Source organism: Balaenoptera ricei, chromosome 2, assembly GCF_028023285.1.
Source record: "Balaenoptera ricei isolate mBalRic1 chromosome 2, mBalRic1.hap2, whole genome shotgun sequence".
Classification (NCBI taxonomy): Eukaryota; Metazoa; Chordata; class Mammalia; order Artiodactyla; family Balaenopteridae; genus Balaenoptera; species Balaenoptera ricei.
In genome coordinates this window covers 2350433-2368497 of record NC_082640.1, presented here as the reverse complement: position 1 = coordinate 2368497, position 18065 = coordinate 2350433, and the positions used below count along the sequence as shown (strand labels likewise).

At 58.0% G+C, this 18065-nt stretch overlaps 1 protein-coding gene across 4 annotated transcripts in view; it reads right to left on the bottom strand.

Annotated features, from left to right (window-relative positions):
* The window catches only part of JCAD (junctional cadherin 5 associated), a 37758-nt gene that overhangs the window by 5779 nt on the left and 13914 nt on the right, over positions 1-18065 (bottom strand). For all 4 annotated transcript variants that reach the window (XM_059909362.1, XM_059909380.1, XM_059909367.1 and 1 more), the window contains 2 exons: positions 17466-17807; positions 654-4240 (listed from right to left, as the gene is read on the bottom strand). In XM_059909362.1, coding sequence (XP_059765345.1) covers positions 654-4240; positions 17466-17749 — 3871 coding nt within the window. In that variant the 5' untranslated portion in view covers positions 17750-17807. The remainder of the gene's footprint in view (positions 1-653; positions 4241-17465; positions 17808-18065) is intronic.

The following is an 18065-nucleotide window of genomic DNA, read 5'->3' as shown; positions in this document are numbered from 1 at the left end:
CTGGGTCTCAGCCATCGGAGCTCAGGGGCTGGAAGAAAGAGGGTTGGCGGGTGAACTTCCAGGGGTAGGTGGGTACTGAGAAAAGCAAACTGCTAATTCTTTCTAGACCTCTCAAGTCTTATGAATGGTGTGGTGGTGAAAACAGATAAAAATGGGGACAAAGGATTCTGCAAGAATCACGGGGCAGGGAGTTTATTGGATCGACTGGTACGTCTTTTCCCATTAGGTTAATAAAGCAACGAGGGTTATCTGGGTGAATGGCTATTATTTGGGAAGAGAATACAGAGTACAAATGCCATGGTCTCCTACGAGACTGGTCAAGGGGCCTGCACTAAAGCTGGAATACTTTACTGATGGACCTCTTCACAGTTAGGGGCCCCCAAGTTTGTTTATGTCTGGAATTTTACCTAGTTGCTTACACAGATAATTTCTATCAAGACTGGATCATTTAACATACACTATAAGACCTCGCTTTTTAAGGAAAGCTTCTGGATGATTCTTGGTAAAATGAAGACTCTTTTGGCCCCTAATGCACAGGGTCAATTGCACCTTTTCTGAATCTGCAGGTGTCAGCATCCACCAACCTTGTGTTCTGATGCTCTCGGGACGTCAAATGAACACTGAACGCGCCCGCCCGCCTGCCCGATCCTCACCTGGGCACCAGAAGTCCTGACCGCCGTTCTCCTCCCTTTGTGCTGTCGGATGCCCGTCTTCCTCCAGCGGGAGGGCACCCCTGGGGTCAGAGAGCTTGTGCCTGGCGCTCAGAGCCCCCGGGCCTCCCGGCCGCGCCCCGGGGCCCCTCTCGGCCTTCGGCTCCTCGGCCTCCTCCGCAGCGTCTGCGCCCCGCGAGGTCAGGAGCCTCAACCGAGACACAGAGCTCACCTCCTTCATCCTCATCAGGCGGTCGGGGTCTGCCCTCCGCGGGGGGGACGCCAGTTTCTCCTGTAAACTTTCAATCACTTTGGACGTGCTTCGGAGCCTCTTCTCTGAGGCTGCCAAATTTGGGGTCCTTTCTATAAAATGGAACAAGGTGGACCTGAAGGGTGGCTTTGTCCCCACGTCCTTGGGATGGAAGGGCTGGCACTCCTGGGGGCGGGGCTGAGGCTCAGGGGCCTTGCTGGCGACGGCCCCGTCCACGCCCGCGGGCCCCGAGGCCCGGGGAACCTGCCGGGCGCTGGCCCCTTCTCCCACAAACAGCGGGCTTTCGGTCCAGCCGCACCGCCTCCTGCTGTAGAAGGCGTCGGCGGACGCGGCGGGGTCACACCGCTGGGCTGGGCCGGCCGCTGCCTCCTGCCTGGGGGCCTCAAGCCTGCGGGCACCTCCGTCGGCCTCGGGGTCTTGGCTCTGCCCTGTCCTTCGGGCGCCTGGCAGCAGGGACTCCACGGCCACCTCAATGCCCAGGATCCTGGCAGCCCTGGCTTGGAGAGACTCGTTTGGGGGTATTTCTACTGCACTGGCTTCCCCCGGAGACCCCGCTACCTGGCCGGCGCTCTGCTCCGGCCCCGGCGTCAGCCCCACAGACCTCAAGTCTGGCGCCGACAGGCCTCGGGGCTTGCCAGCCAGAGAGAGCGGGGCCCCCGTGGCCCCTTGCTCCCCGCCGCCCGCCGTGGGTGCGCTGGCGGCGCCCAGCTCCGCAGCAGCGAGCCCGCCGCGGAGCTCCCGACCCGGCGGGGGCGCCCTCGGTTCCGCTGCATCGCGCGGGGGCCCCGCTCCGGCATCGCTCGGCCCGGAAGACGCTGCTCGTCTCGCAGGCCTCGGGCTGACGGCCGGCTCGGGCACCCCGGCCTCGACCTCCCGGTCCCCCTCCTCCGCCATCCAGCTCCCGGGGGGCGACGGCCCCGCGGGGCGTCCGCTGCCTTCTGCCTGCCGGGGCCCGGGGGACCGAGGCCTCGCCCCCTCGCCCCAGCTCTCGGGCTTGCCCTTGACGCTGCCCGGCCTGGGCTCCGGGTCCTCGGGTGCCCTGCCCTCCGGGAGGCCTGGGCGCTCGGGCGCGGGCTGGGCACGGCCTCCCCAGGGCGGCTCTGTCTCACTGTCCTCGCTGCCGCTGCCGTCGCCACCGCCGTCCCTGCTCCCTTCCTCCTCCTGAAGCTCCTTGTTGAAACTTTCCAACTGGCTGATCAAGTCCCAGGGGCGGCGGCTAACGGGCTTCAGGAGGAACTGCCCGAACGGCTGTCTACTGTTGCAGGGGCCTGTGGTCGCCCCCTTGACCACCTCGGCCCTGGGCACCGGGCTGCCTCCGCGGCCACGGCCGTCCACGCGTGGCTCACCCGGGCTGGGGGCCTGGTTCCTGGACGAGGAAGACCCTGAGAAGGCGCTGCCGCTGCACGGGCTGAGGGGCCCCCCTTGGCCTTTCGGGGAAGGAGCCCCGGGCCTCTGGCTCTGGTCACTGGACGCCAGCGCCACGTGCATCTGAACCCCGAAGGCGTCCAAACATCTTGGAGGCAGCGCGGCGTCGGGGGACCCTCCCCGCATCTCCCCGGGGAGGGGCCGCGGGCTGTGGGATTCCTGGGCGAAGCTGGTCTGCGTCTGCTGGTCTCTGTACTGCTGCCCGGGCCACGAGCCAGGACACGCGAGCGCTCGGTGCTTCGCAGGCTGTGGGAACCTGGGGCCGTCGGTTGGCTGGTCTCCTCCGGGGCCCCCCGGGTCTGGTTCCCAGAGCTCCTCCGTCCTCCCGGTCATGCCACCCGTGAGCGCCTGCAGCTCCAGGTCGGTGGAGGACAAGCTCAGCAGGCTCTGCTCTGGCAGAGCCGCGCTCTTCTCGGGCCCAGGCCTCTTATCCGCGCTCTGCTTCAAGTCGTTGTTGTTCGTATCTGTAGCTGGCAGATGTGATTCTGACTTAACTGGGATGGAAACCAAACAGAATATGGTCTCGCTCATTTTTTTCTTTGAACTTTTCTTGGTCTGCAGCCCAGCTTCGAACTTTCTGAGCTGGGTTTGTGTCTCGCAGGTACCCTCGCCCTGGGGGCTCGGGGAGGACACGGGGCTTTCTTCGCGCACGTCGGGCCGCTGACTCCGAGTGACGACGCAGGCGTCTCTTTGGTCAGCAAAGCCACCGTCTTCTCCACCCCTGGGGAGCCGGTCCCACAGCCAGGGGGCGCTGGGATCGGCCGGGGTGGGGCGGCTCTCGCTCCCCGAGGGGCCCCGAACGGCAGCCTCCCGCTGCAGGCTTCCAGGCGCCGGCTCTGGGGCAGGGACAGGGCCGTCCAGCTTCACGTCTTCCCAGAACCCGTGGGGTCGGGCGAGTCTAATGTGTCGTATCCGTGGGTCGTCGAAGGGGATGTACAGGACGGAGCCGTCACAAGCCGTGGCGGGGCGGGGCTGCGGGAGGACCCCGACAGGAGAGCACAGGCCGGGCCCCCGCTCCTCCCCGGCTCCCCGGGGGCCCCAAGGGGGCTGGCCGCCGGCGGCATCCTTCTCCATCGGGCGCCGCTGCGCACGGCGGCCTCCGCCCTCGGGCCTCCGCCCTCGGGCCTCCCCCGGGCAGGCGGGTGCGGCGGCCTGGAGCGGCCGGTAGGAGGGCGGAGGCACGTACACCGGGGGCTCCAGGCCGGGGTCGGGCGCGCACGGCTCCTGCCTGGCGGCGGCGTTCGCCTTGGCCGAGGGGGCAGCAGGCGAGTCCGGCTGCCGGCTGTCCGCGGAGCTGCCGTTTTCCGCGCCGGCCCTACAGTGTCGGTGGGAGCCGTAAGATGGAGGCTTGAGCGGTCTCCCAAACCGAGGCCGGGGTAAGGGGGCCAAGGAGCCGCCCTTCTCGGGGTTCCTGGTGGATTCCAAATCGCGAGCACCGTTTGGAGGCTGAAATGGCACTTGAGGGACAGCCGGCAAGTGCCCGTCGCTCAGCGGGATGGGAATCTCCACGCAGCTCAGGTCCTCGGGGGAAAGAACTCTCGGCAGCGACTGGGATGTCCCTGGGCTCTGGGAGGTCAAGCCGTGGCCTCCGAGTACGCACGGGTGCAGGTCTTGGGACAACTTCTCCCCGACGCCAGCCGGCATCTGGCCCCCCGGGTTCCGCGGCTGGCTCTGGCCTCCGACGCGGACGCTCTGCCATCTGGCGGGACCCGCCAGTCCCAGCCCTTCCTCGCCAAGGGCCTTCTTCATCACGTCCTCGCTCCTTCCTCCAGCCTCCCGGGGCCCCTGGGTGGCGTGCGCGGGCGGGCTGGGGGCCCGGGCCGGCTCCTCGCGGGCCTCCTGCTCCCTCCTCCGGTAGGTGCGGCTGCGGCCGGCCGGGGGCTGCTGGCGGAGCCTGCGAGACAGAGAGGCACGCGGTTACGCCAGCGAGGACGCGCACAGGGAGCCTGCCTGGGCCGCGACTGCTGAAAACCACACCCCGGGGCTTCCCTGGCGGCGCAGGGGTTAGGAGTCCGCCTGCCACTGCAGGGGACGCGGGTTCGAGCCCTGGTCCGGGAAGATCCCACGTGCCACGGAGCAACTAAGCCTGTGCGCCACAACTACTGAGCCTGCGCTCTAGAGTCTGAGAGCCACAACTACTGAGCCCGCGCTCTACAGCCCACGAGCCACAACTACTGAGCCTGTGCTCTAGAGTCTGAGAGCCACAACGACTGAGCCTGCGCTCTAGAGCCCGCAAGCCACAACTACTAAGCCCGTGTGCCACAACTACTGAAGCCCACGCACCTAGAGCCCATGCTCCGCAACAAGAGAAGCCACCGCAGTGAGAAGCCCGCGCACTGCAACAAAGAATAGCCCCCGCTCGCCACAACTAGAGAAAGCTCGCGCGCAGCAACGAAGACCCCACGCAGCCAAAAATAAATAAATAAATAAAATTAAAAAAAAAAAAAAAAAAGCAATGGACTATAAAAAAAAAACAAAACAAAACACTCCCAACCCCAGCACATCGACTTGGAAGAAGACACGGCCCACGAATGAGGGCTGGAAGGCAGCCAGCTGTTCTGCCATCGCGCGCCTAGAGACAAGCTGCGCACAACAACTTCAGGACTTCGCATGCAAGTGAGCGAGGCCAAGCTCAGGGCTCTGAAATGCCCGAAGGGACCGGGCTTCCCGAGTGTGGCCCTGGGCCCGGGACTCCATCCCCAGCTCAGGCCGGACGGCCGCTTGCTCTCTGGGGGCGGGTCTGGGAACCCGCTTTGAGTGTGGGCAGGAATCACGAGGGGGCCGCTCAGGCGAGGACCCTGGCTCCCAGTCCAGAGGCTGACTCAGCAGGCCTGGCTGGGGCTCCGCAAGAGGCACTCCCGCCAGGTCCCTGGGTGCTGCCTGTGCCGTGGGTCCCAGCACCCCCGCTGAGCACCATCACTGCCGGCGGGCGTCAACCACGAGCGCACGGCAGTCGGGGGGGCCCCGCCTCCCCACGCCCGCAGGCAGCACCCCAGCTCCGCCCCGTGAGAGTCTCCGAGGCAGGCGGGCAGCCAGGCACCGCGTCTCTCGCGGGCCCCCAGCTCTTCCCAGCGTCTGGATGAGACGGAGGCTCTAGCAGAGTTCCCACACCTCCCCGAAGGTAAGAACCACCCAGTGGGCTCGTTAAACATACACATTATCCATGTCCCTGCCCCTAAAAGTTCAGATTCAGTAGCTCTGGGTTAGGGTCCGGTGTCTATCTTGTCTATGCCCAAGGGTGGCATCTTGTCTTCAGGGGATGTAGGAAACACGCTCGGGCCGCCTTCTGAGACTGAGGGGCTCTGCTCCGGAGAAGACCCCTCTGCCAGGCAAGGGATGCTGGCACCTGCGGCCGGCCAGCTCCAGGCTGTGGCCCACCGCCCGGCTGTGCACCAGGGTTTCCCTGTGAGCCTTTAAGCCGTACCACCGCCCAGGGCCCACCCCCAGACAGGGGTCTAATCAGCGCCGCCAGGAGCCCGGGCCCGGATATTTCCAAACCTCCTCCAATGACTGTGGCAGCCCGAGTTTAGAGCTGCTCTACTGCAGCTGAAGGAAGGATCTGAACAACACCGCTAAACTGTGCAGAAATATTAAGCTCCTGCCTACAAAGCGGCAGAGACCAGGCCTATCATGCAGAAAGCCCATGAGGCGGGGGGAAGCCCGGGGCGCCCCACTACCTCGACGAACCACGGGCTAAGCAGGAAGGGTCCCAACTCTAAAAGTCCCGAGTGCTTTTTAAATTATAAAAGTAACACGCACTCATTGTTGAGAATGTGGAAAAATATAGGGAAGTACAAAACCCCAAAATCGCTCGTAGTCTTTATACCCAGAGACAGTCATTTTGATGTATATCTTCTAGTCTCTGTGTGTGTGAGGATGTGGATTTTCAAACAGCCTTAGGGTTGATCTCCTTTCTGGTTTTACGTCAACATTTCCCAACATCTGCAGCACAAACGACAGCCAACACTTACATAGTGGTGACAGTGTGCTAGGTCCTTACTAAGTGCTTTCCTAACCCATTTAAGCTTCACCAGCACCGCTCCGAGGTAGGAACTGCTGTCAGTCCCATTTTACAGGGGAGGAAACTGAGGCACAGAGAGGTTGAGCAACTCTCCCAAGTCACACAGCTTGTAAGTGGTGGGAAAAGAATTCAAACCCAACAAATGTGACCATAAAGCCCAGTTGGCCACCATGTTTTACTTCTTCCAGCGTAATGACAAATTCCTCACGTGCACAGTTTCAATGGGAGAATAGTAGTCTTATCATGTGTACGTGCTTTATTTAACCATCATACTGCTATCAGACATCCATGTAGCTTACGTTCTAAAACACTTTTGAGAAACGCTATTCACCAACACTAAGCACGTCTCGGGTTATTTAGAATCAATCCGTAGAAAAGGAATCGGCAGATCAGGGGATCACGTTATCCCTGTGGTGCAATCCGACCTCAGATCGGCCAGGCCCGTGTAGGCGCCCACTCGCAGCGTGGAGCAGAGCTGGTCCTGCTGAACTGTTTCCGTGTCTGGTTATGACAGCCGATTTGTTTCCTTACTAGATAAGTGAAAGTAATCTCTCATTGGTTCTCTCTCTTTTTTTTTTTTATGTGCTTAGGTGTCACTAAACCACATTTTGTGGTTTGGAACGATTTCTACACCATAGTCCACTCTTCAGCTGACAGGACGGCAGAGCAAGGGTGGTACGGAAAGCGGGGAGGGGCTCCGGGCCACTAGCTCCGTGCGGCCACAGCAGGTGGAGGCCTGGGGACCAGCAACTGCATGGGATGGGCTGCCGGAGCACCCTTCCCAACACACAGGCAGAAAGAAGGGCGGTTCAACAGGAGCCTAGATGGTGAATAAATGGTAAAAACCTACTGTTGTTACTATTGTTATTAATCATTATTCTGGAATTACTTCTCTGCCTTAAGAAGTGAGGGTAGCTCTTCAGGTCCTGCATCCCCACCTCAATGACTTAAGCAGCCACTTCAGCAAAGCTGAGTCATGGGCTGAAAAAGTAGAAAATGTATGAAGTGAATTTGAGGCAAAGCATTTGCTGCACAGCCGTCTAACTCCTGCATGTACTTTGCCCACACGCTGCAAGCTGCCTTAACCCTGCGCAGAGCTGCCGGTTTCTTTGCTGCTTCTGTTGCCATCAGATGGCCATTCGAGCATTTAGGTTTTGAAGGCTGGCACAGCCCTCCTCGGGTCAGGTTCTACAAGGACTGGTCCCTGTGGAAGCCACCATGCTGGCCTCCTAGATGTGCCCCCCGCCACCAGCCGAGCTCCGGAAGCCGAGGTCCCTTCCCTTAGGGACGCCCTACGGCCGCCCCTCCGGAGCCTGATGCAGACGATGAACCGTGCAAAGGTCCTCGGCACCTACTGGCTTCAGGGTCTTAGACTCTATGCCAAGTCCAAGGGCAAGATTCAAAAAGTGCAGCTTAATAAGATGTCACAATTGTCACAGACCCAATTAAGAGAGAGTAAAATAAATCACTAGGAAGTAGGTGGTCAATGCCCGGCGTCAGAATCTCCTTTCTCACCTCTGTTCTGCAGCTGACGGTGAGCGGGCTTCCTTACAGACCTGTAAACATCTGGGGTGCCTGGTTTTTACAGAAGAAACCACACTGCATGGCTTTTGCTCACTTTCTCAATAGATATTCTGGTTTCTCGGCAAACGTCAGGAGGGACTGAAATCCTGAGGTGCAATTTGTCCACGTTTGGGGCACGAACATAATCAGAGACAAACAAAGAAGGACATAAACAGGACAAGGATATAAACAGGCTGTAGTTACCTATGCCAGTAAGGGGGCCAGTTTTCTTCCCCGCCCAAAAATGTTCCGTTATCACCTTAACTTTGTCAAAGCTGCCATCTGTGACTAATCAAAACGGCTAAGCATTCTAGGCAAAACGTTTTTCTATTTGCACAATACACCGAAATCCCAGTTTCAAGAAAACACACATCCACCCGGAGAACTTTAAGTAATCTATTTTAAAGAGTACCCATGACACAGAAAACTATAAAGCAATTATTTCACAAACATCTAGTCTGTACCTAGTCTGAGCCTGGCTCTCACAGGCACACGTGGACCCACGTGGTGACAGTTCTGGTGAATGAATTTCTCCTTCAGACAAGTTATCAAGTTGGATATTTACTGGCTTCAGTGTATGACGTCCATTAGCAGCTAAAATGTGTGCCACTTCACATGGCTTCAAAGCCAAGAATGTGTTTTCCGGTACCTTTGAGAAAATAAGCTGAGATCAAATTTTTCTTTTTAAAAAATGAGACTAATAATTTACATTTACAAAACGTTAACAATGGGACGTTTCACAAAAAACATGCTGAACGCCTTAATACAGGGTGGGAAAAAGATAAGGAAAGCCAAGTGGCGTGTGAGAGCCCAAATAAACGGTGTCGACAAGGTCAGTGAGACAAGCAGGGTCTTTGTACAGAATCCCTGGGAGAACAGGTCAGAGAGGAGACAGAAGCCACACCTGCGAGCAGCTCCCTGAGTATCAGAAAAGAGACACGATGACGACAGAACCACTGATACGCGGTGTTTGGAAAATCTCTGAAACATGAACATGTGAATAACAACATGTCTACAGGAAAAGAGGCAGGTCTATTTGCTGAAGATATTTAAAGGCTGATGATGAAAAAAGTGAGGAGACCTTTCTGTCTGTTCACATGACATTTTCAACCGCAACAGGAAATCCCACCATCCTTTTAAAAAGGAAAGCCTACTTAGAAGGGCAGCGTGGGCCATGATTTTTAACCATGGCTGTACCCACTGCAGGATTATCCCCCCCCACGGTCCTCAGAGCTACACCAACCTGTGATCGCCTGGGCTCGATCCAGCCTAGCTCTGTGCCCGACACCCTGCGGCCGGGGGGGACATGCCCTCCTCCCTCCCCCACAAAATCCTGCATCTGGTCCCCCAAGGGCAGCCCCCAAAGTCTCGTCTTCTCTGTGGAGGTCGGGGTGGAGGGCGGGAGGCCCCACCCAAGTGGTCCCCAGTCCAGTGACTTCTTCCCGTTGGCAGGGCCACCACCCTAGCAGATGCTGGTGCCGCCCCATGACCTTGAAACCCTGGTGGCACTTCCTTCAGAGGCCACGCCCTCTTCCAGATGGGCGGGTCAGTCTTACCCAGGGGCACAGTCTGAGCATGAGGGTAGTACATGTCGCTTAAAAGGCCTCCCACCTCATGAAGGAGAAGCGCTTTCCTTCTAGGTTGGGAGGGGCACCGGGGCATCTCTTCAGAGTGACTCAGCGTCACCAGCCCAGTGTTGGGTGTCTGGCATGTTTCTGGGATGCGGTCAGCTATCTAGTGCTACAGAATTTCCTCCCAATCCTCTCTGGGCCTGGAAGCCTGCAATTTTACTTTCCGGCGTGCCGTGGTATATTCAGTATACTACACCGTGTGACTAACCCTCTGACTCAGGGTAACAGATAAGCTAATTTTGGAAAGGGGAGCTATAAGGTCAGGAAGAGATCACGACTAAGGTTTAGAGGTTAGCGCAAATTAAGATCAGTCAGAAAAGACAAAGCTGCTCTGGGAGCATAATGGACAAAGATCGCTATTCAGCCAAGCTCAAGCTGAACAAGAACTGCAGGTTGCACTGGCATAGAGGTAACTAAGAGACACACAACCGTCCGGTCAGACGCTACTGTACTGTTACGCCTGCTTTTCACAGTGTCGCGATAAGTGAGTGCCAATGATAAATACTAGAGATTCAGCTGAAATAAAGGACCAGGGAGACTATTCCAGGAGGTTACTGTTTGGTTATTTTTTTTTTAGATACACACACACTTAACAGTGGGTCTGGAAGAGGAAGCATGATAAATGACAGGACTGAGGAATGATGCTAACTTTAGCGTATGGGGGAGGGGCGGGGCAGGAAGACAGTCCAAAGCGCTCTAGGTATCCACACGGACAGGTAGCTAAGCAGATCCACCCGGGAAGCACATCTGCTGACGCGGGGGACGGAAGGCCCTGAGTCTGGTCCTCCACCCGGGGGTTTCAACGCCTCAGCCCGGGTCCAGGGTCCACAGAGATGAGCTCAGGTTGGGCAGGGGAAGCTGTGCCGTGGGGCTGGCTACCAGACCGCGTCACCAGCAGTGGACACAACTTGCTCTCGTGGCGGCCGGCAGTTTTCTGCATCATCTTCGGGGTAGGACTTCAAGAGATTTTTGATTCTGCGAGGTCTGGTGAAGACCTTTTATCCAAGTGACCTAAGTCAGAGGCCCCGCCCAAGAGGCCCTGCTCCGGGGAGGGGCGTTTAGGGTCGTTGCTTGCGTTTTACAAACCAGCGCCTGGAGCTGCAGTTCTCGGGGATACACGTGGGGCAGACGCCGTTCCCTCCCTCCCAGATGTGGGACCCTCCCCCCAGTGGCTGGGCAGCTGCCCTGCACTTAGTCTGGGTGACCTGGCCCCTTCTGATGGATTTCCCAGCTTCAGGAAGAAAGGGCTGAAGTGGGGAGGAGTGGGATGAGAAGACAGGGCCTGCGGTCAGGTTGCCGGGGAACCTGCGGCGGACCCCCAAGGAGGGCGGCTCCCCGGCGATGGAGCTGCCCGGGACCGAGGGGCCCCTCGGCGGCGCCACCAGGGAGCGGGGTGGGGACGCTGCCCGGAGTGTGTGGGCGTCCCCTGGGGCGCTGGGCGGCGGGGGGGTCCAGACGCCTGCAGCAGGGCTTCGTGACCACGTACCCTCGGCAACACGCCTCACCTCCTCTGGCCTCTGACTCCTCGCCCCTGTCCAATGGATGGTCCGAACGCCTTCCTTTTCATGAGATTAATACAGTTCAACTGTTTGGCAGAGTGTCTAACATACGAAACCCCTGTTTTTAGCTATTCGTACTATCATGAACCCCATTAAAAGAAATTCTCAGCAGAGTGGATCCATTTCGAAAGTCTTCGCCTCACATGGTACACGGAGGGGGTGAGGGGCAGGCAGGAAAGAGACAAGTTGAGTGTCTGTCTTCGAGTGGGGTTATTTTAGACCCGTACTGTCCTCTCCTAAGCTGTAATCAATGGGCCTGCACAGCAGCAGGGAGTCAGGACGCACTGACTGCCGTCACAAGACCCTGACCCTCCGGCCAGGCTCTACGGGAGGGTCCATAACAATGATGTCCAGCCAACCACTATCTAGTCTATTCAAACAAAGCAGGAAGAGCAAGCCGGGACCCATTTTCTCTCTCATGAATCCACTAGGTAAGGCAGATTATTCCAGAATTTTCCCATGTTCTCGTAATAAGGACATATCCTTATGGATATATATGGGTATTTCCTCACCTGCTAACTAACCCAGTTCTCTAGCTAAAGAAGGAACTCATCACCAACGAGTCTCCTCTTGGTGATAATGTGGCTGCCAAGACAAATGGAGCTCTTGGCTGTGCTGCTGATGTCTTCCCCCTAATTCTAGAAGCACCTCCTCACCAGTGTTCTCCCTGAAGTCTCACGTTCAAAGGGTCCAACCTGATTCTTCTTGGGAAAACATGGTGACGGCAGAGCAACATGGGAGCACGTGCAGGGAGAGGACCAGTGTCCGGGCTTCCGGAAGCTTACACTGCTGATGAACAAGAACAAAGTGCCTCAGAAGAAGGGTTTACAACAAGACAACGGGGAAGTCGGAGGTCTGAATCTTCACGTGCGTTGATGAGCACTCCAGCTCCCACAGTCCATACTTTGCTCTGTGAAGAGGTCAAACTAACAAGGCCTAACGCTTAGGAGATGAAGCAGCAGCTACAAGACAAACGATGTTTGTGGAAGTGTAATTCTGTACAGAGAAAGAGATACATGGAAACAGATGTTAAACTCGAGGCATTCCTTTTTTGGAAAACCATTATAAGCAGGATATGATTGGAGAGAAGCTTAAAAAGCCTCTGAAAAGGAACTGTTTACCATACCCAGTAGCACCACCTAGAACGATGTTCACTGATCAGATGTAAGGCTCCCCAGGCGAGGCCCCTCACCCCACATCAGAGATCCTCTCAGACTGCTGAGTCTCTACTTAGCTATGACTGCGCTGACGGCAGGACATAATTACAAGCTATTCTCAGGATTTCTGGGGCTGAGCAGAAAAGAGCTTATTGTGGTGCAACTTTCAGATTCAGACCTCTGCTATGTTACGTTATTTTACAGTTTCCTCTGATTATAACATTTCAAAGGAAACACAGTAAGGAAACAGGGCATGCCTGATAACAGTGTTTCACAAGTTTAATGGTAGCTGAGTATTATTCAGTGATGGCTACTTGCATTTAAGCATGCAGTTTCCTCCACATATAGATAACAGCTAGCTTTTCTCCTTTGCGTGTTTCCTCTGTTTCCCCTTTATCTTTGTGTGTGTGTGTGTGTGTGTGTGTGTGTGTGTTTTGGCAAGCACACCCTGGAACAAGGCAGTATGTGCAGAAATAATTAAACTTGGTATAAACTGAAGGACTGAAAGTCTACTCATTATAAGCTTTGAGCACAGATGTAAATACCAGCTTTCAGAAGCATCATTTTCATGTTGCCATGGGGAGGCCAGAGAGGCCACAGAGAAGATGCACATAGTTAGTATCTGTTGTTGGTTATACGGCCAAGATTAGGACACAACAAAAACCTAGCATTAAATCATCTGACATCTAGAACGCTGTCTGCAGTTTTACAGACATCCTCGGTTTTCCTGCTGTGAACCCAGGAATACTGTAGTGACATTTGACATGACCCGTGAGTTTTCTTCTGTACCACATGGGTGACTCTCACACAGCCAGTTTCATCACCCCAGTCCGATCCCTGAGATCATTTAGGAGTGGTTTAGCACCCAGGTGACCTCTCTGCGGAGTGAATGACTCAAGGGGGACGTGCCAGGGCTTTAGGGTTCCTAAATCAACGGTCTGGGAAGAGAAAAGAAAATATGCGTGGGGTGCACGGTCAGCCCCGCGCCCACCCTGGCCTGGGAAGCGCCCTCATCCGAAGCCCTCCGCCCAGAGCGGGTGAGGCTCGGACACCCACCACCGTCCAGCCGCCCTCCCCTGGCCAGCCCCTCGCCGCACTGACCGCCGATCAGGACAGGGCCGGCACGCTCACCAAGCCCAAAACATCTCTGGCTGCCCCAAACTACACATACTTTCTCTCGGAAATTTAAACTAAGACCCAAGGGCGGAAGTCGGCGGGGGCTCTGGAGCCAAACCTCTGCCTCCATGCGGGACTGAAGTCCCGGGGAGCCCAAGTCAGCGGGAAGTGGGACCTGCTGGTGGCGTCTGCGGAGGAGCTGCAGTGCAGGGAGACGCAGTGACAGGCGACACCTCGGGCGGAGAGGGTCCCGCAGGGACGAGCCACAGCCTGGAGAGACCTGGGCTAGTGGCCCGTCCTGGGCCCAGCTTGCTCATCCCACATCGGGTGAGGCCGCCAGTCTTCGTGTCCTGCGGGCCAAGACCCCGTGGTATCCTCACACCTCTCCCCTCACGCAGGTGCCTCTGGTTCCCCGCACCCGGAGAACCCACAAGGACGGACGCTTTCCCGCCAGGGACCAGGCGGCGCCCTGGGGGTTCTGCTGAGCCTGTGATTGTCACCTCCTCCCCCCGCCCGTCCCCCAAGGTCGGCATAAACGAAGCCACCAAGACCACGACCTCAGAGCTGGGGTCGACGGCGCAGGTGACGGGGCCGCACAGCCAGGGTTTGCGCTTTACACGCTTGTCGCGTCGCCAGCCCTGGGAAGGTCGGTCTCGGCAACACGTGGGACGCGGCTTTGGAAAGCAGTGACTCTAACCGTCATTCTGGATAAACTGTGCCGAAGGAGAATGGTCTCGCCACTTGAGCCAAAGGGCTTCTCAGCAGGTTCAGCCGGTCCTGCACCCCTCCTGCCATCCCAGGAGCTCGGGATCGCTCGAGCTAACAATAGCGACAGCTCAGAGCACAGCCTCTCCGCCCACTTAGGAAGCGTGGATCCTGCATTTGGGAACCTAGTGCAGGCTCCAAATCTGTTCCGTGTTCCTCCCCGCCTCTTTTTCAACATTTTGCTGTATATAACCAGCTCATACACGAGAAACTCTAAGGTGATGTGAGTTATCAATCCCATCATTCTTCATTCTCACCCCGGAATCCTGATGTTCTAGCCATGCCCAGATGACGGGCGACTCTGCTCCCCACCTCCGTGGCCCCGGCCTGTGTGCGCAGGGCGGCACCACTACCCGGCTCTGACCTGGGAGCACAGATGCCGTCCCTACGCAGCTCCCCAGACAGGAAGGGGCGCAGCAGCGCGTGGGAGCTGGTACCCCCGCCCACGGGCAGGGAGGGCAGGGGAGGCGGTGAGGATGGCCCAGCACAGGCGACGGGCCCCGCCAGGCACAGTGTGGCCAGGCCCGGTGCTGCTGTGGCCCGAGCCGGGCTTCCCTCCACGGTAGCACCGAGTGAGTGGCCCTTGCAGAGTCACTGACATTCTCTGAGCTTCAGGCTCTTGGCTATAAAATAACGACACTGCTAACATGCCTACCTCTCCGCCATTGCACCAGAATAAAACAAACCAGTCTCCTTTCGGCCCCTGTGGCCTTCCAAACTGCTCTGAGCCCCCCGTCCCCAGGCGGTCCAGGGGTGCTGAGGACCGGCCTGTGGTGTGGGCACTCCCTAGGGCAGACCTCACCCCACCGAGGAACCGCAGGATGAGGGGCCCCTGTGATGCTCCTCAGTCACCCCGATGGCTTGGAGTTGGACAGCGCATCCTGGGGCCCAGCGGCCCCCCAGACCCGGAGACCAGCCCGGCAGGGTCACGGTGGGGACCAGGCCAGGTGCAGGACCACGGCTGCCTCGCCAAGTGACTAAAGGCTGGGATCTGGCTGAGTACCACTGATGCATCCAGATTCAGAATTCCCAGGAGCCAAAGAATTTGGCAGTTTCCTTTTTCTTTACATTTTTAAGCTTTAACTATTAGCACCTATTTATTTCCTCTCAAGGCACGCTTCTTCTGAAAGGGAAACACAATCCCCTCCCGCCTACCTTTCCGCTTGCCTCCTCTTTCCAGTTCTCTACTGGCCACTAAAGAAAGAAAACGTCTTTTCACTTCCAGCCAGGAAGCTGGGCAGCGGGTCTCTGAGGCGCTGGGCGCTGGCATGGATCTTTGCAAACATGAGTGCATTTTCTCTTTCTACCCTACAAGGCAACCTTCAATCCAAAAGCGCCTCGACACCTCCCAAGTTAACCGGCCAGCCTCAGAACCGGGGGGGAAGGGCCAGATCTCTCAGAACTCTGTCAACAGGCAAAGACGTCCCAGCGCTGCTCTCAACCCAGCTGAGCCCTTCACTTATGACAGAAAGAAAGGCGCCTACAGGTCTGAGGGAGGCTGGGATGGAGGGCCTTGAGATTCCCAGGCCCCTGTGATCACACAGGGCTAGGGAACCCTGAGCGAGCTGTGAACGGGGCTGGGGGCCTCAGTGCCCACGTGGAATCCTCAAGGGGATTCTACTGCTTCCCAAGCGGGACCCAACTCTGATCTCTGATTCAGCCCTTTGCACTGGGATGGACCCCACTCGTGGCACGTGTGCAGGGATTCCAAGGCCACTGTCTTTACCTCGTTAGAAACTAAACCTTCTGCTTCTCAACAACTGTTACAGGGCTGGATGGATGAACTGAATCGTGGGCTTATACTGGACACACTGTGTGCCCAGCACGTAGCAAGCTCTGTAGGAAATGCAGGAGGAGGAGCAAGGCACAGCCTCGGTGCCCTGAAACCCAGGGCGGAAGGTGCAGGTGTACTCAGCACAGAACCTGAAGCGCAGGAGGCGGGGTAAAACCCAGCACGCGTTCATGCGGCAGCAGCTAAGGCTGTCCTGGCTCTCGGACAACATACCCACAATCACCCTCCTGCAAAACCCACGGTGGGCATGCTTTTCAGGGAATATGGCTGCAAAGGCAGTAGTGGACATAAGGGCAGGTTTTGAAGGGCAAGGTTAAATAAAAGCAGCTTCAAGCCCTTCTCCATCCTGGGTTCCCTCCTGAACCCGCCCCATCAGTGACAACGCTTGCCCTCCACAAAGAGGCAGCTCTGACTTGGCAACACAAACCTGCTTCTACTCCACTGGGTGTGAAGAGGGGTCCTCCCCTTTGCTTCTACTCAGTGACCAAGGTGCTGAACGCTCCGACCTGTAAGAGCAAAATCCCTCCCCTGAAGGCTGTCGGCCAACAAGGAAGATCCTCCCTGTGAAAGGCGACCTGTCACGGTGGAAGCTAGTTCATTCCCTTTGGACTTGACTCACTGCCCTTTTTGTTTGCATGTCTGTTTGTTTCCCTTAAACAGAGGCCCTCTGCTCCCACCGGTTTGGGTGGCCCGTTTTGCGTGGCTGTACCCAGCCTCGCGCTCTTTGTAGGCAGGGCCCCTCCGCCGGCCTGAGCCTGGTCCCCAGGCAGCATTAAAGGCAAACACAGCTTTAGGAAGTAATGGCAAAGCGTTTCCCTAGGTTGAAACTGCCGGGTGAGGGCTGCGGAGTCCTCTCCAGCGCAGGCTCTGGGGCAAAGCCGCCGAAATTCCCTCTAATTTACCTCCCCTCTCCTCCACCAACCCTCCCCGGTCCACCCTCTTTTTGGTTATTAAGAAAACACCCACAGACGCAGCTGTATTCAGACGCGATCTCCACACTAGGGCCCGTGTGTGACGTGTGCGTGTTCGCGTGACGTGTGCGTGTGCACGTGTGTGAAAAGATGGGGTGGAGGCCAGTGGAATTACACAAATACGCGAGAAGAAAGGTTTGCTTCGGCATGCGTGGGGGAGGCGCATCGTCTTCCAACTGTGTAATGTACAAGATATTGAAGCATGTTGAAGAGAAAGCAGAATGTGTTAGGAATGTGTGCCTGACATAAACGGGCTTCTCCAGGGTTTTCAAGTGATTCCTGGCTGGGGAGATACGAAGAGATTACACGGGAACAAAGCGGCTGAGGATTCAGACGCCGCGCCGCGGGGCAGAACGCGGTTCCTCGCCGCTCCGGGCTAAACGCCCGCTGCTCCAGCCCTGCGTCCCCGCGCACGCCGCCTTGCGCCGCTCTGCTCCTCCCCCTCCCAGGCCCCCAGCCACACCGGAGGCGGCCAGCGACGTACTCACACCCCCACTGCCAGACCCCCGGGGCGCAGGGAACGGTGGCTTGAGCTGGAGCTTACCCGGCCTCGGGAATCCGCGCAGCGGCAGCAGCGCTCGGGGGCTCCCCGAGGCTCCGAGGCCCGCGGCCGCGGCTTTCGGGCTCGCTCAGGCGGCCGGTCCCCAGCGAGGCCTGGCCGCGTGGGGAGGCGGCAGGGCCATCGTCACAGCCGTTCAGCAGGCCGGGGCCCGCCGGCGCCCGGGGCCTCACGGGCTGGCGCCCCTCGCCGTCATCCTTGCGCGGTGCCGGCAGCTCTCTGGACAGCTTGTAGCCGTGGGAGATCAGGAGGTCTTCTACGCTGTACATAGCGCTCGGGCCGCGTCCAAGCCCCGCCGCCGGGGCCGTCGTGGTGGCAGGACCCACACTGTGGGACAAGGAAGGAGAGTGTCTGTGAGCCGTCACCGACTCCCCCTGGCGCCCAGCGCCTCGCCCGCCCTCGACCCCGACCAGTCCGGACCCTGGGCACGGTGCCAGCAGAGGAAGGGAAGAGGGGCTCCTCCAGCTCATTCAAGCCCGGGCTTGGGTGACTTGGCCCCTCGTGGACCAGAGAGGCGGCATCTGTTCTTTGATTCCACTGAGCCAGGGTGCGGCGCCGACTCTGGGGACCCCGCCCTCGGATGGC